Source organism: Littorina saxatilis, linkage group LG17 (genome assembly GCF_037325665.1).
Source record: "Littorina saxatilis isolate snail1 linkage group LG17, US_GU_Lsax_2.0, whole genome shotgun sequence".
Classification (NCBI taxonomy): domain Eukaryota; kingdom Metazoa; phylum Mollusca; class Gastropoda; order Littorinimorpha; family Littorinidae; genus Littorina; species Littorina saxatilis.
This window is the reverse complement of record NC_090261.1, coordinates 27,159,661-27,176,428: the sequence shown is the minus strand read 5'-3', so window position 1 is coordinate 27,176,428 and position 16,768 is coordinate 27,159,661. Positions and strand designations below refer to the sequence as shown.

Sequence of the window (16,768 nt, the reverse complement as noted above, 5' to 3'; positions counted from 1 at the left end):
AGATAATTTGGTTTCACTTTCACTTTTTTATAGCCTTTGTGCTTCCTGGGTTTTGGACGAAGAGACTTACTAAAGTGTCTGTACCTCTGCAACTATTGGGAGTTTTTGATTGAGACTTCATGTAAACTTCAAACACAATGGAACCTTCCAACTGACCAGGTCTTAAATAATATCGTTTGAAAACCAGCAAATAAACCGTGACCTAATTTGAATTATACAGTTGGTGTACGACCTGTATGAAAATAAAGAAGGTATTTCATGTTGTTTATCTTTATTTGGATGACAAAAGTCGTGTACAAGCCATACTCAACAAAGAGCCGGTGAAGACGTTATATCTATTCAGATGGCGCAGGTTTGTGCGAGCCATACGTTTTACATTGAATCCTTCTTTAGAAAGTATGGGTCATACACGACCCACATCATTGTGAAGGTTACAAACACAAGATCCTTGTGCAATGGAACCTCCCTCAAAATATTCTTGAGACTCTCATCCAGTAAAATGGCAAACAGACAAATTATGTGAAATATTCACTTTATTCGCATCTATCAGGACCACAACATCTACTCTTTTGCCTTATCCAATCACAATACCAAATAAATCAAACAAAAAATACTAAAACATGACACTTACAAAATAATCAATCAGTGTGTAGTTATTGTGTGATGAGGTGTTATATGACTTGGAATACTCAGAACCAACTGTTCATCTTTCAAAGTGTGCTGTTTAACAGGGTACACAAAATATAAGTACACAGTTACTCACAAATTTCATGTCTGTCATACTACATGCAAAAAATGCCAAATGGAACAACATTTTACAATATCAGCAAACTCTCATCCTCTCTGCTAAAATTCTTCAATACGATCTTCACCATCCCAACAATTCTCATATGAGCCAAAGTCAAACAGAAGAAACAAGATTCTTTTTACGGCAATCACTCACTCATATGAGCCAAAGTCAAACAGAAGAATCAGATACTTTTTACGGCAATCACTCACTCATATGAGCCAAAGTCAAACAGAAGAATCAGATACTTTTTACGGCAATCACTCACTCATATGAGCCAAAGTCAAACAGAAGAATCAGATTCTTTTTACGGCAATCACTCACTCTCATATGAGCCAAAGTCAAACAGAAGAAACAAGATTCTTTTTACGGCAATCACTCACTCATATGAGCCAAAGTCAAACAGAAGAAACAGATTCTTTTTACGGCAATCACTCACTCATATGAGCCAAAGTCAAACTGAGGAAATATTCGACTTTCTCTACGCAATCACCTTTTTCGCTTTTTGCTACTGTCGTTTCCTTATCATAGTCGGTGAGACTCGAGGACTTGTCTGCAGAATGTTTCAGACCTTTCGAGGAGTGTACTTCGCCATCTCATCAAACTTTACGCATGATTCTCACATGAGCCCCAGTCGAACAGATGAAACAGATCATCCTGCAGCAATCACTCTCTCCGTTTCTTGCTACTGCTTTTTCCACTGTCATAGTCCCTGCGACTGGACGACTCATCCGTGGAACGTTTTTGACCTTTCTTGGCGTCCTTGAAGAACTTGTCCAGACCGAAAAGATCCTCCTCCACATCGCGTGTGAACTGCACTGGGCCTTCTCGCCGCCGACTGCGATCTGTCCCATCAAACTCCTTGTCCGGAACAAACCTGGAAGGAATACGTCTCTGTTAGATTTTGGACCGATGCCTGTTTACATTGATAGCAACAAGTTACATGCTCATCACCAAAAACTTATTTAATTAAATTTGCCTTGAAAACTGATTAAAAGTACCGTATTTTTCGGGTCATAAGGCGCGACTTTTTTCCTGAGTTTGACCCCTGCGCCTTGTATAACGAAGCGCCTAATCCGTGTATGAAATACGAAAAAAAAAATTTGGAAACAAATCATGGGGAACAAAACGTGACAAGAACTCACCTCCACCTCGAATACCGGTAGTAGTTTTTTTAAATTCCGTGAGCACTTGTTTACACAACTCACACTGATCGTCACATTTCTCGGCAGTTTGATTTCATGACACACCCTCACACAGTAACTATGCCGAAGACGAAGCGACTTGCTTACGATGCAGACTACAAGTTGAAAGCGATCGAACTTGCTGAGGGAAAAGGACAAAGGACTTTGCCTAAGTTGAGGTGACTGAAATTTCTAGCAACAGGTGCTAGGATCCCGGACGAGCCCCCAACTTTGTCAATTTTGGTGCGCCCTATCGGCCCCCTGCGCCCAATGGGTGACTGGATTACAATTTTTTTTTTTAAAGAAGCCTTATGCGCTGTAGCGCCTTGTAACCCGGAAAATACGGTAATGTTAAATTAGTCTTCAAAAAATGTTCCTGTAATCATAACCTTGGAGACAGTAATTTAAGTAGTAGGATGAAATATGTCGAAAAACATTTACATGAATCACAGTTCTTTGTACGATATCTACCACAGCCTCACATCCATGAGAACAACATTCATAATCCTTCAACCAAAAGTATGTGTAATGCATCCAAAGACAGCAAAAGTAAACCTCTTTTTATAAAACGATTTCCTCAGTCATCTCTCACCTTTTGTTCTTCATCAGTGTGTCAAGGTCATCTCCATACAGGTCATTGTCAATTTTCTTGGACGGGCGGTAGATGTTGTTGGCCACAGAGTGCTCATCACGCCAAGGCTTGTCATAGACGGTGTAAGCTTCATCATCTCCAAAACCACTGTCCATACCCTGTGAGGAACAAAGAACGGATTTGTATTTTTCATCTAGCAGTAACCATAATCACTTCCTCTAAAACTCATCACATCTGAAATCAGAAGATGCAGCTCATTGTAAGCAAAACAGTGCTCTTTCAATTTTGCCAATTTGTCAGATGTTGTCTATGCTGTGGCTATATTAACTCTCATCCCAACCTTTCTTCCTCGTCTACTAACCGTGTCTCAAAATTAACTCAAGCTGAAGTATTCTAACTTCTAATTCACATGGACACCAAGAATGCTTTGTTATGCAACTGCTCTAAAGTGTGTGTAATATGTGTCCGTGCGTGTTAAGTAAATTGGCAACTGTCTAGGTGTGTTATGTGTATGGGGTGGGGGGAGTGAAAACAACTGGATGAGTATAGATGAGTATTAGAGTATAGATGAAGTATTATCTGCATTTTCGTACACTGGGCTGAATAAAAATGTAGTGATCTTGTGACTGTTCACCTTGGTTGTGTTGAAAAGACGTGAATCAAACTGGGTCTCCGAAGAAGTACCAGCTCCAGTGTTGGGCAGACCCAGGGCAATCTTCTCACTGATGTCTCTCTCACGAGCCTTCTGCAGCTTGTTCCTGCAACACAGTTCGTATTTTTAACCATTGTGCAAGGCATCATTCAATCTGATGAGCACAGTAAACATGCTAAAAATATGATCTCAACCTTAATCAATTAATAAAAAACATGATTAACATTCCTCTCAAGGAATAATATATTGAAAGTCACACAAACCAATGCCATGAAAATAAGGCAGATACACCATGTACATAAAAGACTCGCACCTTTTGTCTGGAGCAGCGCGAGCGATGTTCCTGTCACGCTGACGATCTTTGGCTCTCTCTCGCCGTAACTCCTCTCTCTCTGCAGCCTCCTCATCTCGTTCTGAAACACAACAAGTCCCCCACTACAAGACACACACAATCACTGACATTCACATCCTATGGACTTTTTTTTAATGTTATCATCATTTCAGAAATGGAAGTCCAATATTCTGTTACTTGTTACAAGGATACACAGACAAAAGTTATCAACTGACAACTCCTTTCAAGAGTTCAGACCCAAAACTCAGCAACATTATTTGCTGAATGAAGAAAACTTGCCTACACTTGCTAAAATTCAGACACTTGTGTCTGATAACTATTCAATGTCCCAAATGAAGGTTTATCTACGAGTACTCAACATGAATTGGTAAAAACATAACAAAACAGCCCTTCCTGCCAAATCAAGAACCGACACACTGGCACTGTAAATCTACAAAGAAGAGGAACAGGTCTGAACTGACCTTCTGCACGACGGATACCAGCACGCTCATCTCGAGCCTTCTGAGCCAACATGCGCAGCCCTTCTTCACGTTTCTCTTTCTCCTTCTGTGCCATTTTCTTCTCAATCTGGGCTCTGACCTCCACCGCCTCTCTGGCTTTCCTGTCAGCAATGTACAAGGCCTCAGCCAGTTTGGCAAAGTTCTCGTTGATGTGGACGGTCTGCATTCCACGCCCGTCAGCAGCCAGACGCTTGTCTAGGGGAATGGTGTAACCCTACATGCAGGAAGGAGGAGAACAGACTGCAGTGCTTTACAAACAAACAAAACAAATGTAACAGGATAAAGTAAAGACTAAAATGTAGTTACTTCTGGTACTTTTAACTTTTTTCTTTTTTTTATAAATGGAGGGAGGACATATCACTCAAACATTTCCACAACACTCAAGAGTACTTTTTCATCACTAGACTCGAGGGTTATGAATCTTGTTATACATACAAAAACATTTCTTTCAAAGAATCACAATAGACTATGATACAGTCCTGTCTTTTTTTTCTTTTCCTTTTTTTTTTTAGGGGGGGGGGGGGGGGGGGGGGGGGGGGTGAGAACCAACTTACCCTGTTGTTTTTCCAGTTAGAAATGCATGGAGGGATCTTCCATTCCTGCTGTTCTTTGACTGTAACCTGAAAAAATGAAACATGTCAACGATTTTTACGCAAAAACTACTAGGATTGACTGATCAAAAGGCACAGCAAAGCATGCACAAGTTCATGATGTAACTAATTTTACTAAACCATCAGTGGACTGATCTGATTTATGATATCAGTAAAAGAAGCACTACAATCTGTGCATCAAGCAAGTTGAAATATATGCATTACAAGCTACCATCAACCAGTCAAAACAGACAGCAACCTCACTCAGCTACAATGCACAGGCCTCTTTTTCCTAAGTTTCCAAGCCACTCACAAATTATACACAACTGAATAAGCATACCTTTCTATTGGGTGAGTGCATAACAGGAGCAGGGGGTGAAGGAGGGCCTCGAGGAATCTTTTTGTTGGTCCTGTAACAAAAGACACATATTTCTAGAACTCAGCGTGCTACAGTAAGTACTGATTCAATAAAACTTTAAAATTTCATTTCAATCACAATTAGACTTGGAGCCCATGGATTTTTCTTTGAAATCCTAAACTATGTGTGTTCTCAATCATTGAATCAGGCATCAATTACTCGGCTAAAAATGTGCTTTTCAATTTTGTATGAATCGGCTCATTAACTATTACCAGTTCGCTCCCTTACCCATCGTAAGCTTGCTTACGATGCCCCCCCCCCCCCCCCCCCCCCCCCCCCCTGTAGTTTTCCACTGACCAATTATCTAATTATTGAGAAAAAAATGTGTTATTTTACATTGGATGGGTCGGACAGAGGATAAACTCATATGTTAGACACACTTTATGACAAAAACAAGCTGGGTTTTTGTTATAAGTTAGTTATAGGAATGCATTATTAGGCAAACAAATAAAAAAAAGTCTGTTGACGGTAACATAGGTCAATAAAATAGGGTCGGTAGGTCGGGACTTTTTTTTTTTTTTTTTCCCCAAAAAACCATCTATATATATATATACGACTTGTGTCTGTGTGTCTGTGTGTGTGTCTGTGTGTGAGTTCGCGATACACGGCCAAAGTTCTCGATGGATCTGCTTCAAATTTGGTGGGCATATTCAGGTAGACCCGGGACAGGACACAACCTGGTCGATATTTCAACACGTGCTCTCGGCGCGCAGCGCTGAACCGATTTTGGTTCCACCTCAGCTATTTTGGTTCCACCTCAGCTACCCGGGCCCCCATACCGACACACCAAAGCCAAAGTTCTCGGTGGATCTTTTTCAAATTTGGACACCGTATTCAGCTACACCCCGGACACAATATCATCGATGAGATATTTCAACACGTGCTCTCAGCGCGCAGCGCTGAACCGATTTTGGTTCTTGTGTTCATTTCACCATTTTAAGTAACTCTTCCTTATCTTCTCATCTTCTCCAGGTTTTCAGCGTTTACCTCCCTTCCTTCGTATGGTGCACTATAGTATGAGTGGTGCGTCTTCGGATATTCCCGGCGTTCTGTTACTATTTTTAGAAGGTCACCGCAGTGTCCAGAACGTAAATTGGACCCGTAAATTATCCTCACTGTAAAAGTGCAAAGGTCGAATCAATTTATAGCCACGCGAAAAATACACTGTCATCTATCTCTCTATAGATACGGCTTCTCTGTGTTTGTGTGTGTGTGTGTGTGTGTGTGTGTCTCTCTATGTGAGCAACACCTGGGGATTGTTCAGTTCTGTTTGTGATGTGGTCTGGCGGCTTTTGTGTATTTGTATGTACTGGCCTTCCTTTGAAAAGCCATAACAGTTCAAAAGGGCTTACAGATAAGCTCTAAATTGCTCAATCCTGTTTGAGTGGAGTTCGCCTCCAAAGGTGATTAACACGGTTACATTCGTCGACAAGGATGGGACTCGATATGGTCAGGAATGGCATTATGGCCACTGAATCATTTTCGTGCTGTTCCCATTCCACGAATCTGGGAGGGACCTAAGCTTGGCGGGTCCATTGTTCGGACCCGGCGAAGCCGGCGTACGGCTCTAAGTACTTCTTCCCGGCGAAGCCGGCTACCCGACGAAGCGGGTATTCATTCTAGTATTTTTAAGTTATTTTGCACAACAAAAAAAACAAATTTCTCCCAAATACCAAAAAACAGTCTAGGGTCGCGGGAAAAAATAGGGTCGGTCGGGATACCGTAAACAGACTATTTTTTTTTTTTTGCCTTAGGCATGCGTATGTCATGAAACGTCCAACTTTGAAATTTGGGTGGGGGTATTCAGGTGACAATAACTTTTTTGTTTATCAGCAAAACTCAATAAAACTTTGTGCTGTTATGTAAAATGAATGCCAAAACAGACTAGTTAGCAGCATATCTAAAATAAACTGAACACAAAAAAATGTCTTCTTTGTGTTTGTCACGTGTTCCAAAAAATGGACGTACAAATTTCAACAAAAATCATGTTGTCACCCCCATAACATTTTTTACCTTTAAAGATAGCACAATTCTCTTTGCAAATATGAAAAGCTTATTCATTTTCCTTTCATTTGATATATAACTTTCTATATTTCATTTAGAATATGACCCCAGATAGCCACTCGGCAAGTAGGCACCAACAGCACTGTAAAATATGCCCTAAAACCCCCGAACTGGTAAGTGTTAAAGAAACTTAGAACAACTAGAACCAGTTGAAACCAAATGTAACTAACTGCAGCCACCACGATCAAATATAATTTCCAAGAACTATGAAATGATCACTTGGTCAAATTAGGCAATCTTTCCATCACTTGGTCAAATTTAGCAATCACACCAATAAAATAACACAGGCACATTAACTCAGTGAGCAAGGAGAAAAAAAAAAAGAAAAAAAAACACCAATATGCACCAAATCTTACTTGAATTTTGGTGGCTCCATGGGATCTTTCTGTACCTCAACCATTCGAATAATCCGTTGCTTGGCTCCAGAGTTGAAAGACACACCTTGTTGAGATGGCGTGTACCTGTAGCAATCACATAAATTGATTACATTAATGTGTTATCAAATAAACGACAGTGAGTAAATAATACCAACTGTACTCCTTTAGAACACTAAACATTTCACAGTAAATAAGGTGACAGAAATGTCACATCATGTGACCAGCAGTTTGTTTCCTATACACACCACAATAAAAATGATTCAACAACAGACAGGCCCTTCCCTTAGAAATTCTTGTCTACAATCGAAGGTCTTGTGCAAAACACTTGCCTGATGTACTGGGCCGGTGCTGTCTTCTCTGCGTGTCTAACAGGCATGGCTGCAGAAATCTTTCCTGACACGAGTTTCTCCAGTGCCTCGCGGGTCTTCTCTGTGGTGTCAGCCACCGTGTCCTCGTCAGGTTTCTGTAGCTCAGGGTCATCATCTTCAATTGGCTTTGGCAGTAAGTCTTGAGGGCGTGAATGAACAACCTGGAAAGACAAAAACAGACAGACGGACACACACACAAGACACAAAACAAACATTAGTGCAGGTCAAAACCACCAGAGAGCAGTAGTACTTAAAACTTTTTTGGAATATGGTGTGGCACTTCGTCTATGTCCCTGCTCACTGCTCCGGTAATCACAGTAAATCAGCTTGCACTACACTTCTTTTCTTATATTCCTTTTTTCCGCCGTTTTTTTTCATCTACTGAGAAATTTGAATCATTTGTATGATTTATTCGGTTAAAAGCAATACATTACAACAGAGAGAGAAAAAAAAATGTGGACGATAAATACAGACATTGTACACACCCTCTCTCACAAAAGTTTGCCCCTTTCACCCTGAAAGTCTAAAACACAGTTTCAAATGTCTGACCTATTTTCAACAAAAGAACAACTCAGCATAAACATTTGTTCACCTTGTCCTTTCCATGACCCTGTCTGGCAATGGCATCGTACTTGATCTTCCCCTGAGCATCAAGTGAGACTGCCAGAGATTTGGCCGTAGTTTTCTTCATGCCCATTCCAAGAGGATACTGGGCGATGGGCACTTCTGGGTAAGCACCACCATCACCAAAGTCCTCCTGTGACCTCGGAATCCATCCCTTACGGTGTCCATAAGGAGGGGCTGTGGGATGACTGCTCACTGGCATCACCTTAATAAAATCATGACACTGATAGTAAGAGGATGGAAACAATTACATGCAATAAACACACACTGCTGACACAGATTGAAGAAACAAGGGAAAGTAAGCGTTCTACAAAACAGTAAGTGAATATAATACTAATTAATACAAAACTAGTCTCCTGGCACCCAAGAGATCAAACTGCATTGAAATGAACAAACAGCTTTAATTATATTGAGGATATTCATATGACGCAAATCCTAAAATAAAATCGTTTCCGTTCATTGCAAGAGTTTTTAGTCTTTTACTAGTTTTAGATGTTGGGGGCGCATTTAAGGGCTATAATCTTGCGTTCGATTTTACCTGCATCTGTGCTCTGTAGGCTTTCTCATCATCATCTCTGTCAATGATGCGCTGTGTGGGCGCAGGCAGGATGCTGCAAGTACAAGATCAAACATTTTAAGAAAGGTTTGAGGGTAATCTTGAACTTTAGCGTGTTAAATTCATAGCTCAGAATCCAGAGGCATTTAAGTCTCCAAATTTGTAGAACCTGCACTTGTAATCATAACAAGTCATTTTAGATCCCTTTGAAGTTACGGAATGAACTCTGATGAACTGTACGAATGCATTTTGTTTACATGGGTCAAAGAAGGAATTATCCATATGATCAGACAAGGGAGACAACTCTTTCGTGTAAATTGTTGGGCGCAAAGTAAGAATCCAGGGCAGAGTTGGAATAATCGGGATTTCCCGAAATCTCATTTGATTTCCAACAAAGCGCCGCATTTCCGGAAACGAGCTGCCTCGTTCTAGAAATGGCAACCCTTCGACTGGCACAAAAAAGTATACCCTTTTCACAGGTCATGAATAAGGTATATGAAAAAGCAAGGTCTTATACAGGGGAAGTTTTGAATTGGGAGGGGGGGGTGGGGTTACACTGTGTAACAATTCTCTCAGTGACACTCAGCGCATGCAGCTAGCTAGTTGCTGCTGTATCGATCTATTTTGAACACAATTTTTTTCTAAGAAAGAGCAGAATTCTCACTATGCGCGCGGTACATTTCTAGAATCGCGTAGCGCAATGTTGGAATTCCTACAATGGCGGCCATTGTTAGAATTCCAACAAAGCGCAGGTCATTTCCGGAAAAGCGCCGATGACGAGATGGGTCGCAACATAAATGATGTCCCATGGTTGACAACGTACGCCATTTTCGGTGCATTTTCGTCGATTGAACAACCAAATTAATTAATTATGCTTAAGTTTGAAGCTCAATCCGTCAATTAATTTCACGACAAATGTTCTTTGGCTTGCTTACATGGACTTGTATCAAAAATAAGTAAAGAATGTCACTGGATTCTGAGCTATGAATTTAACACGCTAAAGTTCAAGATTACCGGTTTGAGCTAACTTTAATGCAAAATAGGTGCAAAGAATTAAAAGTAAACAGTAAACTCGCTAACTTGAATCATCAATCACAATATGGCAAAGATAACAGATCTGTCGACAATTAATAAGATCAAGACGATCACACACACACACTATGCTTATAATTACTTATTGAATTAGATCTATACATCATTACATGACGTCCCACTGTTCCAGTTCCAAGGCAACAGTTTATACACAAAGTCTACTCAAAATCAAGGAATCCCAGAAATTTTCCCAACTGCTATTTGTACTTGTCTTATTCATACAGCGCGAGGTCCCAATGGCTTAAAGAGCGCCGTTCTAACACCTAACAGTTCACAGTTGCATTATATTCTCAACATCAACACAACGCACGGCACAGACAGACATCGGAACTGCAGCCCCAAAAAAAGTGACCAACTTCTTCTTCTTCTTCTTCTCTCCGTTGGGACCGGGTTTATTTGATAAACGTAAGTGGTCCCGCGTTGATGTCACTTGTCGATTCCGGATGCGGTGTGTGCCTCTTGGAATCGGGATGACAATTTAAAAAAACCAGCACTGAGAAAGGGCAGGAACTGGATAGGTTGGGAGGCGTTTAAAACTATGTACAGGGGTTGAGGGATTAGGGGTTGCCCACTGGCGGCTGCAGGGGACTGCTACCGCGGAGACGTGAGCGGAACGACTCAAGGCTTGGGGCTGATGTCGTCGTCGTGGGAAGATGGTTCCAGTTGGAGATAGTCCGTGGGAAAAAGGTGTTGCATATGGCTTTATGGAAGTCCTGTTGCTGCCTCAGCCCATCTCCTCTTGTTCTTGCGTCGGAGCTATGGAGATAGTTCTTTTCATCTATGCCGACCATCTTGTGCTTGATTTTGTACAGCATCATGAGGCGATTGTTTTCTCGTCTATTTTCCAGAGTTTCCCATCCTAGGTTGTTCAGCATGTTGGTAACTACGCCAGGCGTTTTTTCAAAGTAGTTGTTATGGGCGTATCTGGCTGCTCTTCTCTGGACCATTTCTAATGCCTGCTTGTCATTTTCCTGATGTGGGTCCCACACTGTTGACGCGTATTCGAGAGTGGGACGAACCATGGTTGTGTAGGTAGCTGACTTCACCTTCATCGTGCATTCTTTGAAGTTTCTTCTGAGAAATCCCACGGTTCTGTTTCCTTTGGCGGTCACGTTCTTGATGTGATTGGTCCAAGATAGGTTTTCGGTGATGGTGACTCCTAAGTATTTGCTCTCCTTGGTAGTTTCGAGAGTCTGTCCATGTAGGTGGTAGGTGGACAATATCGGCGGCTTATTCTTGCTGGGAAGTATGCGGATGATGTTGCATTTGCTCGGGTTAAACTCCATTTGCCATTTCTGTTCCCAATTTTGGAGTGCATTCAGATCTTCTTGAAGGAGGAGTGGATCTTGCTGCTTTGTTACTTTTTTATACAGCAGGCTATCGTCCGCAAAGAGCTTTAGTTTTGAATGTTTAACTGCCTCGGGCATGTCGTTTATGTAGATCAGGAATAGGAGGGGGCCTAGGACTGTACCTTGGGGCACCCCTGACGTCACTGGTCCAGCCGATGAATGAACACCTTCAAGTACTACTTGTTGCGTTCTTCCTGTCAGGAACGAGCATATGAGGCTGTGCCAAAAGGTGCTCTGGGAGACCCCTGTCAAATTTGCACATTGATATTTTGTTTTGTAATCATACATTTTTCCTGATTTAGCCTCACTTAGCTTAAAAGTATATCAAAGATACAACATGCACAACATTAAGGTGCATGTTGGCCTTTGAAAGGGTTAAAATACAAAATAATTACAAGATCCAGGTCCGAATGTTGATCCGGAAGTGGGGACATTTTAGGGGACCCACAAACAACGATTTTTTGTTTTTTATCTTTCAAGTTGAGAGTCATTTTTTTGTAGATGGGTGAAAGAGGAGAGATTCAGCTTTTTAATCAATGTAAAAAGCAGAACAAAATTCTTCCCGAAATGTGTGAAAAACGGTTTTTTTAAAAGCTGTTACGATCGTAACCTATCATGTCAGATGTCACACCAGCAGAAAAGGTTGACGGCAGTGATTTGCTCCAGAAATCTCTCTAGAAGAACACAGAAACAAGTGCTGCAATCTTAGTTTGACGTTTAGCAACGGTGAAAACAGCACTGATTGTTGTATATATTTTATATCAGGCATGTTTTTTACGGAGTAACTTCGTCATGTCAGAGTGTTTCGATCGAACATTTAATAATTCTGGCCGCGATTTTACTTCTACCGGATGTTTGTCGCATCGCAGTAAAAAGACATTCCTTCCCACAATGCCTTTCGCGCACTTTTCCCACCAAGATGGCGTCGATAACACGCAGCGGTAAGTATCAGTTCCATGTCAGCTTTTTCTTGTAAGTTGCGGTCAACAGAAAGTTCAACCCGAAAAACAAAAAATACTGAGTGAAAGTTCGAAACCTAAAATAACCTTTGGAACCGTGTTAAACAGTTTACACGGCTATCATATGCAGGAAACAAACTCAAAAATAACAAAGACTGCCTCAAAAGTGTTAAGTCAGGCGTCGATCGAAACTCCTGACACAGATATCAAACTGTCAACCGAAACTTTGACACGGCTTCGCTCGTGTCATGTGGGAACGTTTGGCTCTGGCCTTCATCAGTCAGCACGATATGAGCTAAAAACGGATCAAAATGTCCCTTTCTTTCCACAAACGGGCTAAGTTTGCGATTCCCACCATTACTCTGGCAAAACTGCTAAATTTACATTTACTGTCGGATGCAACACATGACATCATCATTTGTGTCCATTCTAAAAATATGTTACCTCCGACAGATGAATGGTATGGCTGGCAATCTTTTCTCCAGGCATGATCAATGTTATTGTTTCTGACAGCAATGAAAGGACTTCACCAAATGAATAAACTTGGTTTTTGATCAAAACTGTGCTTTGCTGTTCTTGAATTCAAACTGCTAGTAATTGCTATCTGTCGGATGCAACACATGACATCATCATTGCACTATATTGTGTTCAGTTTCTATCAGCAATCAGTACATTTTAGTTTAAACACCTGCTACATGGTTATATAAATGATACAAGTAAAAATTTGCTCAAATGATATAGGTTTACAACTAATTTTACTTGTCTTTCATGTCCATTGTTACATCCGACAGATTCCCAAAAATTACGATAACACATCATTTTCTCAAAGTCGCTTTACTGAGTTATCTTTTTAAGACTGGAATTGTATGTCCAAATGACTATTCTTTCACATTGTGTAAGTGTTGAAATGATACTGTTACTTTTATTTTCTTATAAAATGTCCCCCTCTGACAGAGCACCTTTTGGCACAGCCTCATATCCCTTTAAGTGTGTTGTTCCTCACTCCGTAGTGGTCGAGCTTGTGAAACAGTCGCTGGTGTGGAACCTTATCAAACGCCTTGCTGAAGTCGAGCAGGATTGCGTCGACTTGGTCCTCTGAAGCCAGGTTCTTCGCGATGTCGTGCACAGTCTCGATGAGTTGAGTCTCACATGACCGGAATTTCCTGAACCCATGTTGTGCTTCTGTCAGGATCTTATGGGTGTCAAGGTGATTCATGATGTTACTGTGGATGATGTGTTCGAGAAGTTTGCACGTGATGGACGTAAGTGACACAGGCCTGTAGTTAGCTGCCTGGTGACGGTCTCCCTTTTTAAAGATTGGCACCACCAATGCATCCTTCCAATCCTGCGGCACAGCGCCCTCGTCAAGTGACCTCTGGAACATTTTGGTAAGTAGGGGCGTGAGTTCCTCAGCTCCAGTTTTCAGAATGAAGGCTGGGATTGCGTCGGGTCCTGTGGCTTTGTTAGTACGCAGATTCAAGAGTAGCTTCCGGACGCCTGCTTCGGATACTTTGATGCTATCCAGGGCGGGATGTTTGCTCGTGCCTTTGTTTGGGATGCTCGATAGGTCTTCCGTTGTAAACACAGACTGGAATTGGGATTGAAGTATCTCCGCCTTGCTGATGTTATCGCTCTTCAGGAAACCATCCTGGTTCTTCAGCGGAGCAACCCCAACAGACTCCTGCCCTCTTGCTTTTACGTGAGCCCAGAATTTCTTTGGGTTTGTGGCGTAGTCCGCGCTAATGACTTCTTCAAGGTACGTACTATTGGCTCTCTTTATTTCGAACCTAACCGCGGCTTGGAGTCTCTTGTAGCGATCAACGTCTCTTTTTTTTCCTGTTCTTCTCGCTTTCTTATGCGCGCGTTGCTTCCTTCTTATCGCTCTCCTGATTGAGGTGTTGATCCAGGGATTACTGCTTCTCCGGGAGTTTGTTTTTGTTGGAATGCGTTTCTCAATAATCGCTTGTACTCTCTCCTTGAAGTAGGACCAAAATCTATCGATCGTAGCGGTTTCTGCCGTATTAGTCTCCATCTCTTTCGAGAGGTGGCGGAGGTCTTCCTTTATTCCATTGGAATCAGCTTTGTGCCATAGGTAGATCTTTCGTTTGGTCGGTCTCGGTCTCGAGGGTATGAGTGTCGTATCGTACAGAACTACGTCATGATCGCTTTTTCCAACAGGGGGGAGGGGCTTGCAGCGCATGGTAAAGCTAGGATGGGTGGTGAGAATGATGTCCAACGTTGCTTTTTGTCTTGTTGGGAAATTGACAACCTGTTCCATGTCCGTGTCTGCCACGATGTCCAGCACGCACTTGCTTACCCGGTGGGGGTATTGGCTGCGTTCAGTGGTTAACGTCGACCAATCGATGTCTGGAGCATTGAAGTCTCCAGCAGCGATGAAAATGTTGCGTTTATTCTTTTTCCTAATCTTTGCAAACTCTTCCTTTGACTTTGTTAGATAGTCCTCATCAGTTCTGATGCATGGTCTATAGTAGGCTGCTATTGTGACTCTCTTTTTGCTGGGTCCCAATCTAAAGTTTCCACTTAAAAGTTCGACGTCTTTAGATTTGTAGACGTCGTGCATTTCCAACTCTTTTTTGGCGGCAATAAGTACTCCGCCGTATGTTTGAGTTTTGCGGTCATTGCGTTCAACATCAAATCCAAGATAGTTGGGGAAAAGTTCTACTGATTGTCTATTGTTTTCGTGTTCCAGCCATGTCTCTGTCAGTCTGTGCCGATGATTATATATGGATCAGTTGAGTCAATTAGTGCTCCTAAGTCCTTTTCCTTGTTTCTGGCACAGTTAAAGTTGATGTTTAAGATTCTGAGGCTCTTCCTCGGCTTGGGATTCCTGGTGCCGTCTCTCGATGACTTTGGTGACGACGCTTTTCCTGGATTTCCTAAGTCTGATAGGTCTGAAGAGGAGGAAGCAGTAATTTCTTCTTCTTCTTCTTCTTTCTTTAGACTGCCGCCTTCATCAAAGTGAAGATTCTGCAGACTTTGGAGAGAGTTGCGAAGATGATTTGCAGCTGGTGTCATTAGAACTGCCCGGGGGTTCAGTGGTAGCTAGTGGGGGGTAGAAATAGGGGAGGGAGGTGGGGAGGATCAGGGGAGGGGGGGGGTGGGGGCGGGGAGGGGTGTCTAGATCCGGGATTTGAAGGCTTCCAGAGAGGGGCTGAGAGCGACCTCACCTGGGAGCGCGTTCCAGTCCACGATGGTGCGTGGAAAGAAGGACTTCTGGCGGTAGGTTGTGCGGCACAACGGTAGCTGGTAGGCAGCATCGTGAAGGAGTCTGGTGCTTTTGGCGGTGGGATTTGGGGTGGGTGTGTTGCGGGTGTTGATCGACAGCAAGCCATTGGTGTATTTGTACATGGTGATGAGGCGGGCTCTGCGGCGCCGATCTTGAAGTGTGGGCCACTGCAAGTGTTCCAACATGGCATCAACGCTCGAAGTCTTGCGGTGGCGATTTACAACCCATCGGGCTGCCCTGCGCTGCACAGCTTCGAGGCGATCCACGTCCTTGCAGGTGTACGGATCCCACACGGGACTCGCAAATTCCAGGGGAGAACGGACAAGGGCAAAGTAGGCTCTCTGCTTCACTTCCTGTGAGCCGACTCTTAGGTTGCGTCGGAGAAAGCCAAGCATCTGGTTTGCTTTGTTAGTGATGTTTAGGATGTGGATATCCCACCTCAGGTCGTGGGACAGGGTCACTCCGAGGTACTTTGCCTCGTTTACAGGGCTGAGGGTATGGCCGTGCAGTTGGTAAGAGCATGGCGTGGGGTTTCTTTTCCTGGACACCGGGAGAGTCTGGCACTTATCCGGGTGGAAGCTCATCAGCTTCTGAGTCGCTGTCCGATGTTGAAGCGTGACTTGATTTGGAAACGTCTGACGGTATTGAACTTTCGTTTCCTGTTCTCAGCTCGTTAGCATTAGCTGTTTGCATTGGCGAGTGGATTGGCGACTCGTTATTTAGCTGGGAATTGTTGTTGGCTGTTGCATTTGGTATGTTTTCATCGGGTGGGACCGTGTAAAGTATGGATGAGTTGTGGCTGCTATTGCATAGATTGGCACCTCTACACGCACTTTCACAATTACTAGTTGTCAAGGCATTACTAACCTTGATAAAGACACCATTTTTTCGTTGTATTGGGGAACCTTATACCCCGAGATCTGTCGTAGAAATTCCACTAGATTACCAACTTCTCCCAAAATGGCGTAGTCTAATCTCGTAGTTTCTCGTCTTGCAAACAAAAACCACGTATCCGGTTATCTAAATACTGAATAATCGCCAAACGATCTCATGCAGT

General features: G+C 42.6%; 1 protein-coding gene across 1 annotated transcript; it reads right to left on the bottom strand.

Moving 5' to 3' along the window:
* Positions 1-515: 515 nt before the first annotated feature.
* On the bottom strand, positions 516-16,714 carry LOC138952296 (SNW domain-containing protein 1-like). The gene is made up of 12 exons (XM_070323928.1): positions 16,579-16,714; positions 9,047-9,119; positions 8,477-8,713; positions 7,846-8,045; positions 7,496-7,600; positions 4,998-5,067; positions 4,622-4,687; positions 4,029-4,281; positions 3,529-3,628; positions 3,198-3,321; positions 2,564-2,721; positions 516-1,664 (listed from the first exon to the last, which is right to left on the bottom strand). Exons 1-12 carry the CDS (start codon positions 16,593-16,595, stop codon positions 1,454-1,456), a joined length of 1,614 nt encoding a protein of 537 aa, XP_070180029.1. The 5' UTR covers positions 16,596-16,714; the 3' UTR covers positions 516-1,453.
* Positions 16,715-16,768: the final 54 nt, after the last annotated feature.